General features: G+C 38.3%; 2 protein-coding genes across 3 annotated transcripts; both read left to right on the top strand.

The window, feature by feature from the left end:
* The first annotated feature begins 455 nt into the window (after window positions 1-455).
* Window positions 456-13,091, top strand: LOC108437203. 2 transcript variants are annotated; one of them, XM_017714150.2, is made up of 16 exons: window positions 456-867; window positions 1,417-1,634; window positions 2,041-2,215; window positions 2,495-2,729; window positions 3,081-3,175; window positions 4,795-4,994; window positions 5,649-5,727; window positions 5,917-6,095; window positions 6,767-7,090; window positions 7,920-8,318; window positions 9,236-9,421; window positions 9,568-9,637; window positions 11,442-11,625; window positions 11,777-11,851; window positions 12,027-12,117; window positions 12,688-13,091. In XM_017714150.2, exons 2-16 carry the CDS (start codon window positions 1,426-1,428, stop codon window positions 12,761-12,763), a joined length of 2,577 nt encoding a protein of 858 aa, XP_017569639.1. In that variant the 5' UTR covers window positions 456-867; window positions 1,417-1,425; the 3' UTR covers window positions 12,764-13,091. The 2 variants fall into 2 exon arrangements, with proteins under 2 accessions (XP_017569639.1, XP_037389638.1); XM_037533741.1 differs by lacking the exon at window positions 456-867 and adding an exon at window positions 928-1,043.
* Window positions 13,092-13,297: 206 nt separating this feature from the next.
* tmem141 (transmembrane protein 141) lies at window positions 13,298-16,798 on the top strand. Its single transcript, XM_017714103.2, has 5 exons — window positions 13,298-13,453; window positions 14,148-14,214; window positions 14,451-14,534; window positions 14,694-14,801; window positions 16,499-16,798. The coding sequence occupies exons 1-5, from the start codon at window positions 13,400-13,402 to the stop codon at window positions 16,564-16,566; spliced, it is 381 nt and encodes a 126-aa protein (XP_017569592.1). The 5' UTR covers window positions 13,298-13,399; the 3' UTR covers window positions 16,567-16,798.
* Window positions 16,799-21,604: the final 4,806 nt, after the last annotated feature.

Raw genomic sequence — 21,604 nt, 5'->3', positions numbered from 1 at the left:
AGAAGTATGTTTACACTAGGGAAGCAGGTATACAGAATTATTTTTTTATTTTTGGGGTGGGGCAAGAAAAAAAAAACTATAAACCTACCCAAGTGAGAAGATCTAATAGATGAAGATGCATGTTTGTGTCAGTTTTCCTGGTGTTGCATATTTATGAAAATGACAACTTATATTCAATAGCTTGTTGCTTTTATAACGTAAAATTATTCCATGGCTTTAAGGTTTGCACCTTTAAAACTGATTTGTCCTCATTTGCAGGTGAACTTTTATTTTCTGAGAGTTTAAGATTTTTTTGGTATTGTAATATTGTAACTGACCAAAACTGACCTACCTTGAGTATCTTGGGTACATTTAAATCCAAAAAGAGGTGTAGTGATATAAAATATGTAACTTTTATAGTGCTGCATAGTACTTTTTAAATGTATTTTTACTTATTCCTGTAGTAGTTCTTCATATAATACTTGTGTAATAGCCTAATAATTGTGTGAAGGTGAAAATATATATAAAAGTAATAAGCAGCACTGTAGGCAACTTTTTTCATTGCTATAGATGTTTATAAGGATTAATCTTACTATTCTTTTTCATAAAGACTGTGCTGTTAGCCTCAGGCTAGTTTGATTAAAGTTTCATAATGGCACGTCTTAACAGCACATAAAACAAAATCCACACACCCACTTTAAGTGTGAAGGTTAATGTAATGATTTATCTGCGTCCGAAATTGTAAATCAACCATGTGCTGTACAGTCATGCAAATCTAAGTTCTATGAAAACGAGATGTAAAGTGCTGTTATTACAAATAGGACAGCAAGAGCTACGGGCTTATAAACGAGTGACGGCTGGGCAGTTCGTCTTCCTGACGAGGACTGCGTGAGTAACCTTTACCCAAACGGCTCCATAGGAACCAGCGGGGTGGGGGAGAGGGGCGCTAATATGTACTGCTTTTGTACCCAATAGTCTCAAACCTGCTCTAGTAAAGCCTGCATGTATGAACACGGCACGCTGGCGTTGTACATTTAATAACATAGTCTGAAGATTATCGGAAGGTGAGGCTGAATTGATTAACTTCGTATTCGAATTCCCCGTTCCACCTTAAGCGCTGGAGTGTTTTTCCTTTCCACCTTAAATGGTGCAGCGAAGATTTCGAAAACAAACTGGCGAATGCTGCTGGTGCTTTATTTGAAATCTAGTTTCTTCAGTAAAAGCCTTGCGGTAGCTCTCCTGCTTGTCTCTGTGATTCGGAACAGCAAATAATCATGTGACAAAGACATCCGTTAGGCGGCGAGTGGCAACAATACGGCGCTGTATTTGGCGTTAAACCGTTTGGAGTGATCATGTAACGGCAGTTAGTAACCGCAGTGTGCGTGAAACTTCGTCTCTTTATTATGTCTGTCCTGTTTTACCTTCCATCTTTCGCAGTGCCGAAGGATGACCTGCTGCCCGGCTCCGTGTCAGAGGAGTACCGCTCTCCGCTGGCTGATGTGTCCGAATCTCCTTCATGTGGCGGCTTCAGTGAAGGTTTTGGCCGAAGAGGCTCAAGACAGAGACGGTTCCCTCGCTGATAGGGTTCTTCAGGAGAGTCACGGAGAAAAATGCATTAGGGCGCTTATGCGACTACTAGATTCTCAGGATGTGTGGTTAGTGCCATTTCAACGCCAATGCCAAGAAAGCTTTCATTGATGTAGAATCTTTGTTGTTGGTTTTTTTTTTTAGTAAAAAAAAGGGTCTTCACAGCTGCCAATCAATTGGCAAGTGGTTTAAAGACTAATGAATGGTTCTTTATAGGAGTGATTCACAATTTTTACCTGCCTCACAAAAAAAAAAATTGATTACCTCTAAGAGCTGAAAAGTGTATTCTGAGCAGACACAGAGTGGCCTCAATTTGAACTCCAACTAGCACAGAGAAATGCTCATAAAGCTGTCAGCTACAGTGTGGGGAGAGCCACTTTTATTGCCTGCAATCAAGCACCAGGAGGGTCTGTGTTGATAAGCAGGCGTTTTTGAATGTCTGGTGTGTGTGGATTCTTCTCTGTGATTTTTCAGGCTGTGCAGTATGGCACTTTATATCTTTGGGATGCTTTTGGAGAATGAACTTGTGGTGCAGAAACTTCTGGAGTGGACAAATGAGGACAACAATCTTTGCTGGACCTTAGGACAACTCCTGCTGAAAGACGACCCTGATGTAGTTTTGAATGCTGCTGGAGCCATGGCATCACTGGTAACACTTACTGCAAAAGTTATCTTACACTTCCTGCAACAGACCACCCTTTATTACTATTTAATGGCTGTTTTAGCTGGACATTAAATAAATGGAGAGTGGTCTCCATAGTAGTGCACACAGAAAAAAAACTGAACCCCTTAAAACAAGTTCTTGTTTGTATACTGTTTTAGTGCTGTGCCCATAAGGTTGAAATAGTCCAGTTGATTTGAAATGATCAAGTTAAGGGCTTTTCTGTCTGGTCTTGACACCTGTATGTGTATGATCTTCTAACATTAGGTTGTGACCCCTTTGGGACGTGAGTGGCTGCAACAAGACCACACTGTGTTCAGTCAAGTCCTTGAGAATGTGGTGTGTCTTCTGGACAATGGGCGAGAGAACATAGTTAACTCAGCTGCTCTCATTCTAGCACGACTGTCTCTGTGTGAGATGGCCTGCCGAAAGCTTATATCTTACTCCTCAGCCTCAAGAACCGTCCGTCGTCTAGCACAGTGTCTGGCCCACAGCCACACAGGTCAGTGTTAATGAGATGAAACCCTCAGGCCATAGTGTATTGTTGAGTGTACAAGGATGGTTTTGTTAACTGCTACAATAAGCAAAAGATATGTTAGTGGTTAACCCTTTAAGTTATGGTTCTTTAAGAAAACATTGAGTTGTGCAATACTAAAGGGCTGAAGTTTGAGAATTGATTGCATGTCTGATGAATATATATATATATATATATATATATATATATATATATATATATATATATATATATATATATATATAAATTCATCAGACATGCTATATATATATAATATATAATATAGAATGTGTAGAATTCTGTGCTGAATGTAGTATGTGTTGTATAATTTGCTTTAAGACACTGCTATGAATGCAGCCTTCACTATTGGCCGCTTGTGTGGAAGTGGGCAGGGCAGAAGGATCATTCTGGCTGAAGCCAAAGAATACAGATTGGTAAGAAATACCTGTTTTATTTTCATTACTGTAAACACTGGTGTAGAACACAACCATCACAACATAGCCCTTACGAGATCTAAGGAGCCTTTACAACCTCAGCCCAAAAAAGACATTTTTGAATAGTTGATAATAGATATAAATACACTATATGGCCAAAAGTATATAAACGTTTTCCTGATTGTTGAGTTTGTCTTTTTGCCACACCCACTGCAAACTTGAGTGTAAAATCAAGCACTTATCCATGCAATGTCTATGGACAAACATTGGCAGTAGATTGGGTTGTCCTGAAGAGCTGAGTAACTTTAAACATGCCACAAAATGCCACCCCAGTCACCTCTAAATACTATTGTTGTGAAATTGAAGCATGTAGGAGCAATGACAGCTCAGCCACAAATTGGGCCATTTTCAGGGTTTGGACTAGGCTGCTTAGTTTCAGTAAAGGGTAATGTTCATGCTACAACATATAATGACATTTTAGATAATTAGATGCTCTCAACCTCAGTGCAGCATCGGTTTGGAAAAAGCCATTTCCTGTTCCAGCATGACTGTGCCCCAGTGCACAAAGTGAGGTCCATAAAAACAAGATTTTGGTTTGGAGGACTTTCACTGAACACCTTTGGGATGAATTAAAACATCAATTGTGAGCCAGGCCTTCTTGTCCAACTTCAGTGCCTAGCCTAAAAAAACTATTTTGACTGAACGGACACAAATTCCTACAGACACAATCCAAAATTTTGTGGAAAGCCGTCCTGGAGGATTGGAAGCTGTTACAATCGCAAAGGGGAGACAACTCCAAATTAAAGCTCATGCTTTTGGAATGGGATGTCCAAACAAGCTCTGCTGTAGGTGTGATGGTCATGTGTCCACACACCTTTGGTCATAAAGTGTATTTTATGGATTATAAAGCTAAACAATAGAGTGAAAATCATGCATGGCATCACAGAATGATCATGACATTCACAGTGTCAACAGACAGTCATCACAAGATGTGTGGCTTCAAGCAAACAGTGAGAACTCAACAATGATAAAAAAAAGGAAATCTATTAGCAGTGCAAGCAGTTGATATTTTCAAAACAATTTAAACTCCTCACTATGGAAGCCTGTATGAAGAGGTGTCTCATAATTATGAGTTGCTGTCTCATAACTGTGACTCATAAGTCATAATCGATGCTCATAGACTAAGTGATTTTTACTGTAATAAGTGTATTTCTGAGAATCTCCTTTTAATGAGAGTATGTTATTGAGAGAAAATGTTAAATCATATTTATGGAATTATGAGACACTAAGTCACAACAATGAGATCTTCATAATAATGAGACTTTTGAGCATCTATTTGAGATAGTATCTTGTTATTAAATATGAAATCTGACGAAAAAAAAATGTATACTTATTTTTCAAAATTATTTTTGGTGCTGGCTTTGTGGGGTTTAAGAGTTGAATTGAAAGGCAGGATGAATTCTATTTTTGTTGAAGGCCCCCAGATTTTGTGCTGCACCAGTGATTGTAAAAGATATATTACTTACAAGAACAAATTAATAGTCAGAATGACAGATGGTGATCTGTATGTACTAGGACTGTTAGGTGCTCCTCCACTGAGTTTCTGTTATTTCCCTCAGGCCAGTAGCCTTCAAGCTCTACTGTCAAATGGAGCAGGGCCAGAGGCGGGACAAACGGCCTGCTATGCTTTGAGTTGTCTGGCATCTGAGGATGATGGACATGCCTTGCTGATGGAGAGTTCCTTCTGCCCTGCTTTACTGAATGGTCTGCTTAGCTTACTGAAGAGTGGAGATCCAGACAGTACTTGGTTTGCTGCGATGTGAGTTCCCTTGAACCAGTTGCATTTCACCACATAAGATATGCATTATCCTGCTTACAAAACACCCAGTTTTTAGGTTAGCCAAAGTACCGGAACTCATACTTTTAAAGTAAATAGTAAGTAAAGAACACAATACTTGGTTCCATATACTCAACTTGCAATAACTGCATCAAGCCAGAAAGCCACTTTCAATTGTTTGATTTGGGGGGATTCTCCCTTCACTCTCTTTATCAAGAGGTGACATGAGTGCTCAGGTGAGTTAAGGTCTAGTAGTTAACTCAGCCAGTCTTCAGTGTATAGCAAAACAAAAGAATTGGCCTTACCTTTTCTGGCAAAAGACTGTATATCTGTTTCATCCATCCATCCATCCATCCATCCATCCATCCATCCATCCATCCATCCATCCATCCATCCATCCATCCATCCATCCATCCATCCATCCATCCATCCATCCATCCATCCATTTTCTAAGCCGCTTCTCCGTCAGGGTTGCGGGGGGGTGCTGGAGCCTATCCCAGCGGTCATCGGGCAGAAGGCAGGACACACCCTGGACAGGTCGCCAGTCCATCGCAGGGCATATCTGTTTCAGTGATATAGATTTGTTGTCTTTCTCTTAACTCTATAACTGCCTGTCCTTCTCTTTCTTTCTCTCAGGACTGTCAGAGTGTTTGTGTCTCGGCCAGTTGGAGTGATTCAAGTTAGAGAGCACAGATCTTTGGAGGAACAGCTAAAGGTTCTAGTACTATTTTTTTTATTTACATCTTTAAAATCAAAATGATGTTTGTCTTCAGAAAATCAGTAAATACGTAATGGTGATGATTCCTTTGTTCTCTGACATACCTTAGTACTTTGCATTTTTTTTCTGCAGGTCATCTTGTTTTATAGCCTGCCCTTACTTCTCCATTTTTATGTTCATCTCTAGTGTCTCTCTCTCTTTCCATCAACGGGGCCCGAGTTGCAGGAGGAGCTAAGTGCTTCCCTGAGAAAGCTGATGCGCCTTCCTAAACCATCTCCCATTACAATCCAGCACCTTCAGTCAGGTGCCTACATTGCATCATGGGAAAGACTGGAGCCTGAGAGTGGCCTTGAAGTCACTTATGGGTGAGAGTTTTTTTAGCAAAGATCAAGCTGTATTACTTTTACCTGTAAAGGTACTACAGTAAGTGTTTACTAATGAGATCCATGTATAAATATGCAATGTCTGCAGTTTATAGTCTGTATCTAATAATTCTAGCACAGGTTGCCCATCATTTGCTTAACCTAGAGTTTCATTAGAAAACACGGCCCTATTCAAATTGCAATCACAAAACTAGGAAAATTACACCTCTGTAAGTCAGTTGCAAAATAAATCATATACTACTCAAATGGAGCACATCTCGACCTAACTCTCAACACAGAGGCACTGTAAGCTTCAACATTTTTTTTCTGTCTCTTTTTCTCTGCTAAGCTTGAGTGCACTGTGCTGTTATTGCTACTGAGTGTGGCACCTGTTGCATAATGCTAATATGTACATCCAGATGGTCCTTTCCAGGCTGTCTTTGCTAATTTGGAGAAATTACACCAACACTTTCCACCAGTATTGGCCAGTCAAATACCTTACAAATGACTTTACAAGTAACTTACAGAACATCACCTAGTAAAACAAATTCAGCTTGGCTAGTCCATTTAACCCCGAACAAGGATGCAGCATCAACCAAATTCAATCTGTAATATGCATTTGATAAAAAAAATGTACTGATTATATATTTTCCTTCTTTTTTACTGGTCTGCAGCCTCTTTGATGGAGACACTGTGTTGTACCGAGGCTCTCAGTGTCAGGTCATTTTACCTCAATCCCACCTCCAGTCTAAACAGTCCCTGTCTCTACACCTAAATCTGTCTACCTCAGATGGTGACACCAGTCCCTTTAGTGACCTTGTGGAAATGACCGTGGAGAGGACAAGTGTTAGGCCAGGTACACCACAGGAGCTGCGTATAAGTGACTGCACAGCAACTCGGGTGCGATTGAGGTGGGCAGAGCCAAACGGAAAGGTCAAGCCCAAATCATTCCAAGTCTACTGTGATGATGTACTGGTTGAAACCACCACAGAGCTGGGGTAAGTTCTTTTCTGTTACTGTGGTGGTTATATCATATTTGTCTTATATTTTATTTTTCTCTTGAGGTCTTATTTTAGTACATACTACAATGTCTGTATTGTTTTATGCACCAAAAACAGGCATAATTAATTTTAAGATTACTTTTGTATGTAAATGATCTCTGATTTTTATTTTTTTTTTTCATGACATCAAGTCAAAGTTTATTTATATAGGTGCAAACCAGTTTTACAGAAACTTAAAAACAGTATGTTTTAAAACTTCATGTTTACATATTACTCCAACATATTTCAGGAAAGTAAAAATTTGGTTTTCCTTGATATGGGACCTTTAAAGGACAGTGTTCTAGGCCAAGGTTATACATTACTACAGTAGTTCTCATCACATTTTTGTGTTTTTGTTACTGTGCCCTTAAGAATCCCTTAGAAATCCCTTAGCAATATTAAAAATTAAACTGATTTGTTTTAAAAAGCCAGAGAAATCCAGTTTTCCATGATATGGGCCTTTAATTCTAAAGAGAGACTGAAAAGTAGTCATCTTGTAATTAATTACAACTGCTAGTACATAAAACCAAACAAGGATTAGAAATGGAAACACACACACACACACACACACACACACACACACACACACACACACACACACACACACACACACATCTTCTAAGCCACTTCTCCTTCTGTGTCGCGGGGGGTGCTGGAGCCTATCCCAGCTGTCATTGAGTGAAAGGCAGGATACTGGAAATATACAATAAAACAAAATGAAAGAATATACTTCTGAGCAATTGTATGGCATCAAATACTTCAGGACCATCCTGATTCTCTTCTTCAGGACTACAATTAGCTCTCTGTGTCCTGGTACTACCTACACATTAAGTGTGTGTGCGCTGGGTCCTGGGAACACAGTGGGTTCTCGGTGCAGCACCATTGTACAGACTGATGAGGGTCAGCACCATGCTCCCAGTGGCCTGACGGTGGCCGTCTTGGGACGACACGAACTCCACATCAGCTGGGGCTCTCCAGCTGTGCCGCTGGGGCGGCTTTTCAACTATGAACTGTGTCTAAATGGCTGTGTGGTGTACTTGGGGACAGAAAGGGTGCACACAGCCCGTCGCCTCACTGCTAGCACAAGCTACACCTGCACGGTAACAGCCATCACCTCCAGGGGGCGCTGCCAGAGCAGGCCTGTTACCAAAAGGACAGCAAAGGATGAATATCTGAACACAAACAGGCAAGTTAGTAAGTAATGAAGTAATGTGTTTTTAATGGAAAAATGTGTTTTTTGTGTTCTGAGAACTTGATCTCAAATGAAGAAATGATGCACTTAATGGCCACTTTGTTAGAAACACATGCTTTGTAGATCTACCTTCCTGGTGAACAGTTAGAGATAAGCCTATTTGTTTATGCATAATTTATGTTTAGCCATGGCTGGGTCTATCAAATGGCCAATCTGAGTGACTGCTCAGAGGAACTCAGAAGCTGGGGGCATTGAAAAGCTACTTTGAGGGAACGAAAACAGAAATGTGCATATGTTTTTATTTTAAATGTTGGTTAACATCTGCTTTAAATCTTTTACTAACCATCCAATCACTATTTAACAATACAGTCATAAATAACAAATTAGCAAGTTCATTATATGTGCTTTAAGAGTTTGGGTGGACAGGGCACCCCTCCACTAATGCACTTAGAACCCATCTGTACTGGACATTTTACAATGGTAGATCTTATTTGACCACTGTCTGAATGATGTGTATTGTGTACTGTGAAAGGTTCAGACACAATATTTATTTTTTCTGACATCTGATATGCTGGAACAGACAAAAAACAATGAATGCAATGTAATCAACATTTTACATCAGGCTGTAAAACAACAGCTGGTGTAATTTTACATTTATAATTTAGATTTTAATTATATTCTCCACTAGTATTTAACTAGTTTTAGTAAACTGGTTAAACTGGTATGGTTGTGAGTTCACATTTCTCAGTTAATGGAAATAAAAGGAAATATCAGCTAATACCGATTACCGGCTGATGTTGTTGGCCAGTCAATATATTGATCGAGCCTTAGTTTATATTAAAGTGGACAGTGACTGTATAGACAAATTTGGATTGTGGTTTAATTGATCTCTGTCTGTAATACATCTTCAGGTGTCTGTACACTCCCAGCCATCAACCCATCACACAGCCTTTACCGTCTCCTCCAGGGGTCCGAGAAGTGAAAGAGGTCAAAACCAAGGCCACAAAGTCATCCCCACACAGACGTCTACCCGATGTCCAGCTGACCATTCATCACTACACAGACTCTGACCTTAAAAAAGTCAGGCACAGGTCCTGGTAAAGTGAGAGATTAGTTTGTGGGAACTAAAATACTAGGCAATAACATAAATAGGCAATGATTGGTTTATGACATTTTTCACTGCAGTCTTTGTGCATCTGAATTTGTCAGTAGAATGAGCTGATGGTTATTTTTTGTTTGGCAGGCTGCCCTCTGTGTCAGTGCAGACCCACAGTAATGCGAAAAGCAGATCTAAGCTGACGTCTGAAGTGCAGGTGTGACCAAAAGCTAAATTATAAAATATTAATTGACAAGATTTCGATACATACAGTATTGTGCAAAAGTCAGAGACCACTCTTTTTTTCTGAGATTTTTCTGAAGAAATTAGATATAATAAGGTAATAAAATAATCTACTTGCATACGGAAAAAGACAGTTCAAGATAAACTAGTGAAAAGTTTCCAAAACTCAGGGTCAAAACATGATTAACATGTATAGAGAAATTGGGACTCCTAATGACCAAGCGAGGCTAGCATTCTGTGCTACAATAATTCCAATTACACAACTTGTGCTCTCTTATTTACGGTGAAATACACAGCTGGTTAGGTTTTTTTTTTAATTACTGATGACGTCTGTGACATACTCAAAGTAGCATATTTTGACATATTGTGATGTAATTTATCATGACAGTATTAAATATCATATTTATGCTTCTGTATAGTTTCTGTTCACTGTATCCATACAACCCAAAGCTGTGGGTCTGAAACAATGTGTAACTGTCAAGAACCCATTACTAGAAATTGGCCAATGAGCTGAAATTGGTAAAGGGTATTACTTGGATCATTATAATAGAATATGCAACCAACTTCTAATATGGAAGCAGTTTTCCGCCACATAGGAAAAATATAGACCAGAGTTGTCCAATCTCATCCACAGAGGGCTGTAGGGTTTCTTTCCAGCAAAGCAGGAGATCACCTGATCAGCAGTTTGAAGAATGACTGATTAAATAAGTGGAATCAGGTGTTCTCCAGCTTGTTTTGAGTGAAAACCTGCAGCCACACTGGCCATTTGTGGAAAAGATTGGACACCCCTGCTGTAGACCATATAGTAAGTGACAATAATGAGAAATTTTCTCATAATTAAGACATAGTACCTCATAATTATGGCTTGCTTTCTAATGATCATGAGTAAATGAGTACCGCATAATTATGACTTAAGATCTCATAATAGTGACTTATTGACCGTAATTCTGAGATGCTAAGTCTTTATTATGAGATCTTAAGTCATAATTATGACTTCATGGCTGTGTCCAAAACTGAAGGCAGCATTGTCTCATACATCAGTGCCTTAGAAGGTGACATATTTCCACTGTGTTAATGCTGTTTTTTTTTTTTTTATAACTGCATCAGCGCAAACACACAGTATTATGGCATACTTAAGGCAGCGAAGGATATTTGTACACTGCCTTCAATAAAACATTTTATAAAGCATTTTATTCAAACATTCGACTCAGATGTGACTGGGTGCCTTCCTGTCTCAGAGTGCTGTATGAGTAGGCAGCATTTATTACATTTCAGACAGACAGCATCTCATTATTATGAGAAAAGAGGTCTTAACTGTGAGATACTAAGTAGCAACTATGAGATGCCATACCTCATAATCATAATTCTGTAATTCTCTAATTCTTTATTATGAGATGTTAGATGGCTATATGTTTTTTTCAGCTGCAGAAACACGCTTTATATTATAAGACTGATCTTTGGAGTTGTAGAAAAACAAATTGAAAATTTCTTTAAAAACTAAAAGCAAGTCTTCCAGAAAAAAACACCAACAAAAAGTACAAAGGGTGGAAATGCATTTTGTTGTTGAGGCTTTTGGGTCATTTTCTGTTAAATATGTCTTCTGCTTTTTATCTCACACACAAAATTAAGGGTGTTCTCTGACATATACTATGCTATTTTGTACTAAATACTATAGTACTGCCAGTGCCTTCTAATAACCTTGAGATTTAACATTTTTATAACTGAAGATCATCATGTATTAATATGGTTGCTTTGTGACTTTGATTCAAATTCTTTAGAGGTTAATGGGTCTTGTCAATGAATTGGATGTCAATGCAGTATGGAACCGTGCCAGTGACCGTTCAGATGCAGGAGTGTTTCCAGTTGCTGTTGACCATCCTATGATTCATCAAGAACAGACACTCAGACACCATCAGTCAGATTCTCTGCTAGATACACACTTTACACCAAAGATCAGCCCAGGTAGGAACCTCTGCCTTCTGAGGCAATGCTTTAGAGTAGTACCATAAAAAATGTTCTTCAAAACTTATCAGTCACATTTGCCCTCAATAACACTATTACAGTAGAGTGTGTGTGTGTGTGTCTGTGTGTGTGTGTGTATACAACTCTTTAGCCATGCTGCTACAGTGGGGTTCTGACAGGACAGGAACAGACAGAGGAAGGCTCCCTCTCATTGGCCAGCGGATAAGTGAGTTCCCCTTATAAGTGTTCTGTTTCTTGCCATATTGCATGAACAATACATTAATTCTGACTACTCAGTCAGATATCCCTGACTTTAAACAATGCAGAATTGCAGATTAGTGAATTGTGCATCTGGAAACTTCAGTTTTTTTTTGTTTTTTTTTGTTTTTTTTGGGGTTTAGCTGAAAGTGTAAGACTGCTCCAGCCTGTCTCTTATAAGTGGCCTGATCTAGACCGGAAAGACCACCATCATAACGAAAAACACAGAAACAGGTAGTGATTGGTCATTTGACCCAGATTTTTAATGGAATATGCCCTTCTTTTTCCCAAATTAAAGATGGTTAGAAACATTTGGTTTTTTTTGCCATTTAGCTCCATTTATCCCCATTCATGTCACATGTTTGCAGACATCTGCTACTGATTTGCAGCCAGGCTCCTCTTAAACCAGCACTGTTGTAGACTAAATAGATGGATATCTATTTAGGACGGGAGAGTTGAATGGTAGTGTTTACATACTACATCAAACTTAAAAACAAATGAAGCAGATTGGGTTTTCCATGACATGGGCTTTTTAAACACCTCACAGTGTAAGACCACAGTATGTTCTGTGGAGCCTTCTGAATTGGTAATTGGGGTCCTTAGGGCACCCAGATGGTCCACATTTTTGCTCTATCCATATTTGTTGCAAGAATTTTGAGCAAAAATGTGGTCTGTCGTCTGGTTTGAGTAACACTGGAACCACTGGTGTAGATGAAGAAAATAATAAATAATAATAAATAAATAAATAAAGCATATTCTCATTTCTGTGTTCTCTCTCTCTCTCTCTGTCTGTCTCATGCTTAGGCTTGCAACTGGGTCAAGAGAGCACGGTCAATTAAAGGGAAGACATTACCTTACAGCAAACTGGACAAAAACTTAGTTGTACAGAGCTGACAACTTGCACCATGTTTTTCGATGTAACTTGATGAGTTGTATGTGTTATATACTGGGTGAATTCACGGTGTGTGTCTGGCCAGTAGCTCAACATTTATCTTGCGTGCTAAGAACATGGTCAGATTTAAAGGTAAAACTTCAAGTAAATACTATAAACTACATTTTCTGTTGCATAAATAAAGTATTTTTTTTTTATAAAATGTAATCTTCATCTTAATGTCTTTGGGTAAACGGTGTATTGCTCATATAGTGTGCATTCAGAGTCTCAAATGGCACAAAATGTGAATTCCAGATTAAAACAAGAATGAAAACCATCTTGCTCTGAATTTTGATGTTTCAAGCTACATTAGATGAATAACATTTTCCATTCCCATGAATTTGTCTTTTAAAAACTATTTTAAAAGATGATGTGTATTAAATGACAGCTTTACATGTGATTTGCGGTAAAAATAAATAAATAAAAGCTGGAGTAAAACTACAGCGACGACTCCGCGCCCCGAGGGGGAGACATTCAGTCATGAACTTCACTGTTTAGTAACATCCGTGAGATCAAGCGCAGAAGTAGAAAGACCTGGGAATACATAACAGAGAATTTTATGCAGAAAACAAAATCACAAACGGGATGGTCAACCTAGGACTCACCAAAGTGGACGACGCACTCGCGGGGAAGCACCCGGTGCGCCCTTTGACTTTTCGTTAACTCGGCTGATGGAGTTCTTCTGCTAAGTTAATAGCATCTGTATCTGAGGCCACGCTGAGCGCTGCACGGAGCTATAGGCTCTTATATTTCATTCGTTTCTTATTTGTAGTTTCTAAAGAAAGATATCGAAATTATTACGTAATTAGATTTGTTGACGAATTGTGCTATCTTGCCATAGCGCTTATTTATACAGTGCGCGACGTAAAACCGTAGAATATTTTGATGGCCTAAATGACCACATCAGTGTTTATACATAAAAATACATTTAGATAAAAACGGCACAGTATTCAAAAGGTTGTCGTTATTTAAATAAGAATTCTATTGATTTTTTCCAACTTTTGCATAATTAATTTGACTCCTTCAGAGGGGTTTGACTTGAAATGGTAGACTTAAATGCTTTGGACATCCGGTTCCTATCACAAACATTGAAAAATTCTCATTCAGTAAGGTACTCAAAATTGGCACATTTTGCATCAGACCTCTCTGAATGACTTCGTTTACACCTAAACTATTTAATTATGTGGAAACTTTGAAACATCTGTGGAATTAGGTCTTTGATGGTGTATTCAAGCAGGAAAACTCTTAATTGCTCAGCACATGTGAGTAGAGTCACCTAGTGCTGTAACACTGTGTTACCACACTGTCCTTACCTTCCTCTCACTCTCTTCAGGGTTTGCAAACGTATGCTGCCTGCCAGTCTCGTGCGTTTATGAAAGGAACAGGAAGCTTCATAATCGGTTGGTATGATACTGTTGGACATTTAGTGTGTTTTCACTGGCATCCCAACTATATATTGTTTATAGTGTCACAGTATAATATTAATGATAAGTTTAGTAAAGGTCCTACTACAGTTTAGTGCTTATCTCATGCATATACATTTATGAATACTCATGTAAGTTACTAATTAAGAAAGAAACTATGTGGAAACTGTTTAATGAATGCCCTCCTTTATCATCCTTGATTGATTAATCAGGTACAGCGAGCCTTTTCTTTGCACAGCAAGCTCTTCAAAAGAGACTACCTTATCCTCTTCAGTGGAACCTTCTAGTGTCTATTCGTAAGTCAGTGTTACACAATACAGAGCATCACCAAGCAAATTACAGCTACATTCTGTATTGCTTTTGTTTTCAGCCTATTGCATTCAAAGCTTGTCGAGTTAAATATTAATGCACAAACTAGAATGAAAAACCATAATTCTGTCTTCTTTTTCTGTCAGTGGCCTCCTCAGTGTTCAGCTACTCAGTGACCCGCTGGGAGACTATGAAGTGCACAGACTTGTGGGTATTCCTTGAGAAAGGAGGCCTTCCAGACTCCAACTCATCCAGTATGTATTTGTGTGTGTGTGTGTGAGTTGCCTTTAGAGCTGGGTCATATATCAAAAACTGCTCCTGGCCAATTTACATGCTTTGTTGATTTTCTTAGTAAAAATAAATACACATCAACACAATTTGATGCTTAAATTAATATTTTGGTGGAAAAAAATATATGATAAACATATTATAAAATGTGGCCTATGCAAATGTTATGACACATTCTGTTTTATGTTCCCCATTGTCAGCAATTTGGTCTTAGTTACAATTTATTTCAGGGGTACGTCTCCTAAACTCGTATCCTAAAGCATCCGTTATCACAAATAAGATGCGTTTCAACCTATCAAGGGGCACAAGGCAAGGCTGTCCCTTAAGTCATCTCCTCTTCCCTCTTGCAATGCAACCTCTGTCTTTAATGCTCAAAGCAACTCCTGCATGCCAGGGTATAATTAGATGAGGTTTAGAGCACAAGGATTCTTTATTTGTGATTGACCAGTTGCTCTATATCCCATATCACGTGTTGCTGACATTGTTCAACAGTTGCATATTTTTGGTACATTTTCAAGCTGGTAACTAAATATTTCAGATTAAATGCCTACCAATAAATAATTTAGCTATGATGATGTTCTTCCATTTCACATAACAAAATCTGGATTTAAATACTTAGGTATTAACATCACACACACTTTTAAAGGCCTCTGTGGAGGGAAAAAAACTGTGTTCCTCTTTTAACAAAGCCTTAATCTGACCTACATGAATGGAGCATCTTACTTATAACTTTAGCTGGCAGGGTGGATTGTATTCACATGAATGTGCTGCAATATATATATATATATATATACACACACACACACACACATATAGCCTGGTAGACTGCCATTTAGAATTATCACTTTGCTCAAGAGGTTTCATTTCAAAAGCCTACTCATTAGTTATATCACTGTTGGAAGGAAACCAGAGAAAAACAGGTATTGTTCTTGTATGTCATGCTTTTGCACAATACAAAATAATGATTAAAAAGTCAGTAGTTTTATGTCAGAACTAGAAACATATACAAAATACACTCCTACAACATTTCTTTTGGGATCCATGTAAAAAAAAAAGCTTTGTGGATACGTTCCACTGTATTGCCGCCACTAATTACTTATAACTTAATAATTTTATTTTTCACTCTATTGTTGAACTCTGTTGGGAAAAAAACAGCTATAATATTGCCCTAGCAAGACAAAGTAAAATCCATCCAGTGAGTAGTGGATAAATGACTTAAGTTTATCCCCCACCTTTTAAGTGGTAGACCAGCAGAGCAATAAACTCAAAACAGCTCTGAGGATGAGTGAGGAGGTAAAGACAAAAATGAGGAAAGGTTGTCGAAGAGGCTTTGAATACTTTGTGTACAAGATTCCTATTACATAATTAGCTATAATTAAAATGTAACTATATAATATATTAATATAAATAAATAATGATATAACTATAGTTAACCAGAATTTTTTCCTACATTCTAATATAATTCACACCACTGTAAATAAGTTTTTATCATTTTTGGAATCTTTTTTGAATCTTAGCCCCTTAGCTAAATGTGTAATATGACAGAGATTTTAGGTGTCTTTTTAGTAGTGATATGATATTATCTGTCATATGTAATTGTGATTTATTAGTTTCTGTGAAAAAGCTTGAAAGTTAACTCTCTTTTTTTCTGTTGTTTATCCAGAGGATGGGCCTAGTCTAACAACACCTGCAGATCCCAAAGTCACAAAATATGGAGATACAATGGAGTAAGTGTCAGCTAGTAATATAGTGGATAATATCAGTAATATCACTTAAATCAGTGATCACAATTTTTATTCTGGGTACATGTTTTAGGAGTTTTTAATAGTTGGAGTCAATATTGGCATCTTTTTGGTTGAATGTTTCAAAATGTAATATATGCTGTATATTGTTTTGAGCTTTTTTATGACTGCATATTTGTCAATAAATATGTCATGCAAACCTGCATGTCAGTAATTTTGCAGTTTGTCTTGCTGTTTAAACAGAATGTTCAGTGTACTGGGGGCTACAGCATGGTGATCATTTTAAAATGTTTATGTTTTATGGTTTTCTCACAGATGTTAGTAGATTAAGTACAATTTAGTAGCATGTCCATAGATGTTAGTGCTTATGTGTGGCTTATATATTATGCATTAGGATTTGGCAGGGTAATCAGATTTCAAAAGCCTGATCCTGTTTTTGTGCATTATGTTACTACACAAACGTAATGACTAGCAGTTCTGTATAGATATTGAGTATTTTCAAAAATAGTTATATGCTGTTTAGGGCAATATTTTACAATAAACCTGTATCAGAAACAAAAATTAGAGACAATTTGGAGAAAGCATTTCCTGACAAAGTTTTAAAAACATAAGTTGTCTATTGTGTATGAGGGGGGCACGGTGGTGTGGTGGGTAGTGCTGTCGCCTCACAGCAAGGAGGGCCTGTGTTCAAGCCCCCAGCCGGGTGACCATGGTCCTCTCTGTGTGGAGTTTGCACGTTTTCCCTTTGCGTGGGTTTCCTCCGGGTTCTTCAGTTTCCTCCCAAAGACATGCAGTCAGGCTGTTTGGACATGCTAAATTGCCCCTTAGTGTGAATGTGTATGTCTGTCTGCCTGGCGATGGACTGGCGACCTGTCCTGGGTGTATCCTGCATTTCGCCTGATGACAGCTGGGATAGGCTTCAGCACCTCCCGTGACCCAGAAGGAGAAGCGGCTTAGAAGATGTGTGTGTGTGTGTGTGTGGGTGTGTGTGTGTGTGTGTGTGGGTGTATTGTGTATGATATCTTCTTGTGTGTTGTAAGCCATACAGTTAATTATCCACAAGAATATCATAAGAAGACATGAAAAGTAGGCCCCTTTAATAGTGATGTAAAAGTCTTGTGCTGTCCTAAATATTGTGTTGGCTAAAACATACAAAGCAGTTTGTGAAGGGTAGTACACCAACTTAGAAGAATGCCATTATGCATCTACTCATCTTATGGTAGCTAAGCTGAATCACTGTCCCAGTTGTTCCTTTGGTACATTAGCATGACCTTTAAAAATTATGGTAAAAACTCATTAATTATTTGATTTATGTTAGTCAAGTAAATTACATATTTTTATATTCTAATATTATATTATTATATGTTTATATACATTAAATATATTTCTAACATCTGTGCAAGACCTAGTGGCCCAGCAAAACTGTCACCATCAGATAAACCATACATAAAGCCTTAAAAAAAATAATGAAATGAGATGTGACAGGAAACTTGCTTACAGCTACACAACATGCCTACACTAACATAGTTTAAAATTAATAAATGAAGTTGGTATTTAAAGTTGTGATAGTGTTGATTTTATATTTCACATCTATCTAATAAACTGTCAAATGTAGTGTGTAGAACTGTTAGTAGCAGGTAGCATTCTACTACAGTAGCATAGCATGCTACAGCTTTACACCCCACAGCACTAAAACTTCACGTTCTTAATAATTGTTAAGATTTACTGATGCTCCATAAAATACATGCAAATGTTTAAGAATTCTTTATTCAACATACATGATTTTTGTGTTTTAATTGGTTACTTTAGGAGTGTCTTAACGCTTTCGGCTTTGAGACACAGGAGAACATCAAGCTCCACTTTTACTCCTAATCTGAAAAATCCACAGGTGTTTCTATGACATCCTTCCACTGCGACAAGACTCACTGCTATGGTTTTGAAAGGACGAGTAGCTGTCAAGAAGCCATTACTGAGAAAAGGAAATAGTAAAAATAAAGAAAATTTTCAAATCAGTCAAAGGAGCTGCCAGTGCTCTCAGAGCAGTGGACTGGCCACCGCAGAGTCCAGGCCTCAACATCACTAAATATGTTGGCCATTATTTGGATTGTGAGAAGTGCAGCCAACCTCTAAGGCCAATTTTTGAAGAGCTGAAAAAATAGACACTCTAAAAACTGAACATTTTCATGTAATAATTAGTTTTTTAGGCTTCTGTGTAATTTTCTGTTAAATATCTTTCCTGCTTTTTCCTCCTGGTGCTGAAAAATGACATCTTTAATGGCCATTTTGACTGGAAGTCTAATAAATGAAGGGTGGTCTCTGACTTTTGCACGGCACTGTACATAGAAAAGCTGTGAACATGACATGCATGTTTTGTCCCAGTAGGATTGTGTGAGACTTGTTTATACACAAAGGATAATCTGTAAAGTGAATCATGCACAGTGGGATTAAAGTAGGGGGTTCTCAAACAAGAACGATCTAAATGGCATAATAGCTACTGCCACTAGGGATTATTAGTGAAATAGGATGGTGAAAAGTAAAATCCACAAAGTGTTGATATTGTGCATTGACTGCTTTAAAAGGCCAGGCTTACTTATGTCAATCAAACCCAAAAGATGCTTCTTGTTGTAAAAGTGTGCTATAGCTGCATTTGAAGACATCCCAGTCATTTCTGATTATGAGCATAATTAGATTGCTGTTGACAAAGGGCATCGTCATGCTGAATGGTTGATTAAAACAGGACTGACCTTTTCATTGCAATGGAATGCTAATTAGTAGGAATGAACAATTAGGCAATATAGTGCAAAATAGTGCAATATAATGTTTACTGGGTGAATGCAATGTGCTACTGTAATCAGGCCTGCAGTAATACTGATGCATCATTAGTGTCAGTACAGAGGAGAGGAAGAACAGTATAAATGTACCATCCTAAATCTGAACACAAATACTTCCTGCCATGACCCAATTGCACAGTAACCTTCATATCCTTCTACTTAGTGATACGATTGTTTAATGAAACAGTCCATGGCAGCTTTGGAAAAACAAAAGGCTGTTTTTTTTAGGCTTAACTCTTTGGCTAAGCAGAGGGTCCAAAGTCCAGTCTGGTCTGACAGTGATTAAAAACCTTCTTAGAGCTTAGAATTAATGCCATGGCCTGGATAGTTGGATAGCACATATGCAGGCTTGTAATGAAACAATGGCTTACAAATATTTCAGTTGTCCAAAATTCATGCATAACATCCGGGAAACAGAAATGCTTGTGTAAGGAAAAAGGGTAAGTAATTCTGGATCCGATGGCCTTTCCCTTTTCATTGGCCTTAATCTATACACGGATCTGCCTTCACTATTACTCATCTTTGATTAGAAGCTTTGCGATTTGCAGATCTGAAGCTCTTCCTGAAGAAAAAAAAGGATAAGGCAGTGACCCAGCTCTCACATCGCTCTCAACTTGAACTGAGATGTGGCTAAAGGCAAAGACAAAGGAGAGGGACAGAGAGAGAACAAGAGAGGCAGTGTAAAAACCAATGTATGATGTAGCTTTAGAAGGAGTACAGACATGCAGTTCAGCTACATCTGCAGTATAAGTGTGTGCTGGCATGTACGATTGCATGTGACAGTGAGAGCCACACGAAGCACGGAATAGGAGGTCTGACCAGGCGAGACAAAGAGACAGCTCTTTACAGTGGTCACTTCTTGTTGAAAGCACACAATAGTTCATACTTGATCAAAGCATTGTACTGTACCATTATGGGCAACAGCTGAAGTTAAAATAACTGATGAGAAAAATACTCAAGAAGTTTAAAAATAACTGATATTACATGTGCTTAAAATAATAGCTTTGCAAAAATCTGTTACATGATTTTCCTTATAGCCAAAATGCAGCTGATCAGCCAAAACATGTTTGATGATCAAATTTTGCTACTTTAGTATAGACCTGGAGCTGCTGATTTGGGAAAATGACATGAATAGACTTGCATAGTGTAAGAGAGTTAGACGTTGAATGTTGAATAATGATAAAGCTACAAAAATGAGAAGTAGCATCACATGGTTGACATCACCTGGCACCAGCACAAGTACACCACCAGGTTTCTGTCATACAAGGACTCTCAGGTGGGTCTGGTGAGTCACTGGTGGGAGAAGCATCCAAACAGACATTGTATTGATTTTCAGAGCACATTCACTTAGCTTCTCTACCTGCGTGCATCTGTGTTGTGAATTCCCTTTGCACCGTCTTTGGTTGATTTGTGCGGAATGATACCAAACGGTGCTATGGAAAGAAATAATTTCAGTTATCCGAAACTTCGCCTATATAACTTTAACTGGACCTGAACTCAATCTGAGCCAGTTGAAAGGAATTTTAGGTTTGTGTTTACGGAACCGGTTTGTGTGATTATTTACTTCCAGCGTTTATTAGCATCGTTAGCCGCACAGCTCCAGTTCTAAAGCAAAGAAGCAAAATTTTGACACCAAATATGTCTTAACTGATCAAATGTGTTTGTGGTAGAAGGAACATTTCGTAATGGTCTTGAAGGCCTTGAAGAATCTAGAAGTGTTCACATAATGCCAGACTTCTACATCTGTAAATTTGATGGATTTCTGTGATCCAAGTAAACAGAGTCGGGCCAGAATACTCGGGGATGTATCTTCAGGACCAGGCTAAACATGTGAATATCCTTACTATTACTACTGGCATAAGCATGTTCAGTAACCTTTCCATCTACATGGACATCACTTTTTTAAAAACACCTACTTGGTGGTGTACAGTTAGAGACTGTGGCCCATCTGTAATGCATCGATTGTATTAACCGGCATAGTCTAGCCTTTCATCAATGTCCAGTTTTTTATTACAGAACCAGTTTTACCTGGATATTTCACTCATACACCAGTGAGCAATGTCACTGTGCAAAAACCCAAGCACTGCTGCTGTGGCTGATACACTTGTGGCAGCATCTGGTCAGCAGCAGTCCTGTGGTCAGAAAATGTGCAGTGATAAATGGGGCAGGGAGAGGTTGACATATCGTTGATGACAA

Source organism: Pygocentrus nattereri, chromosome 23 (genome assembly GCF_015220715.1).
Source record: "Pygocentrus nattereri isolate fPygNat1 chromosome 23, fPygNat1.pri, whole genome shotgun sequence".
Taxonomy (NCBI): Eukaryota; Metazoa; Chordata; class Actinopteri; order Characiformes; family Serrasalmidae; genus Pygocentrus; species Pygocentrus nattereri.
The sequence above is the reverse complement of the archived record's forward strand: the minus strand, read 5'-3'. Positions and strand labels throughout refer to the sequence as shown.

What these genes read in the sequence shown, in the direction of transcription:
- LOC108437203 (XM_017714150.2), top strand. Translation starts at nt 1,426, where the DNA reads ATGACCTGCTGCCCGGCTCCGTGTCAGAGGAGTACCGCTCTCCGCTGG. An exon ending in AGCTGACGTCTGAAGTGCAG is followed by an intron (nt 9,638 to 11,441) that starts GTGTGACCAAAA and finishes CAAATTCTTTAG; the next exon opens with AGGTTAATGGGTCTTGTCAA. An exon ending in AACGAAAAACACAGAAACAG is followed by an intron (nt 12,118 to 12,687) that starts GTAGTGATTGGT and finishes TCTCATGCTTAG; the next exon opens with GCTTGCAACTGGGTCAAGAG.
- tmem141 (XM_017714103.2), top strand. Translation starts at nt 13,400, where the DNA reads ATGGTCAACCTAGGACTCACCAAAGTGGACGACGCACTCGCGGGGAAG. An exon ending in CACTCGCGGGGAAGCACCCG is followed by an intron (nt 13,454 to 14,147) that starts GTGCGCCCTTTG and finishes CACTCTCTTCAG; the next exon opens with GGTTTGCAAACGTATGCTGC. An exon ending in AACAGGAAGCTTCATAATCG is followed by an intron (nt 14,215 to 14,450) that starts GTTGGTATGATA and finishes TTGATTAATCAG; the next exon opens with GTACAGCGAGCCTTTTCTTT.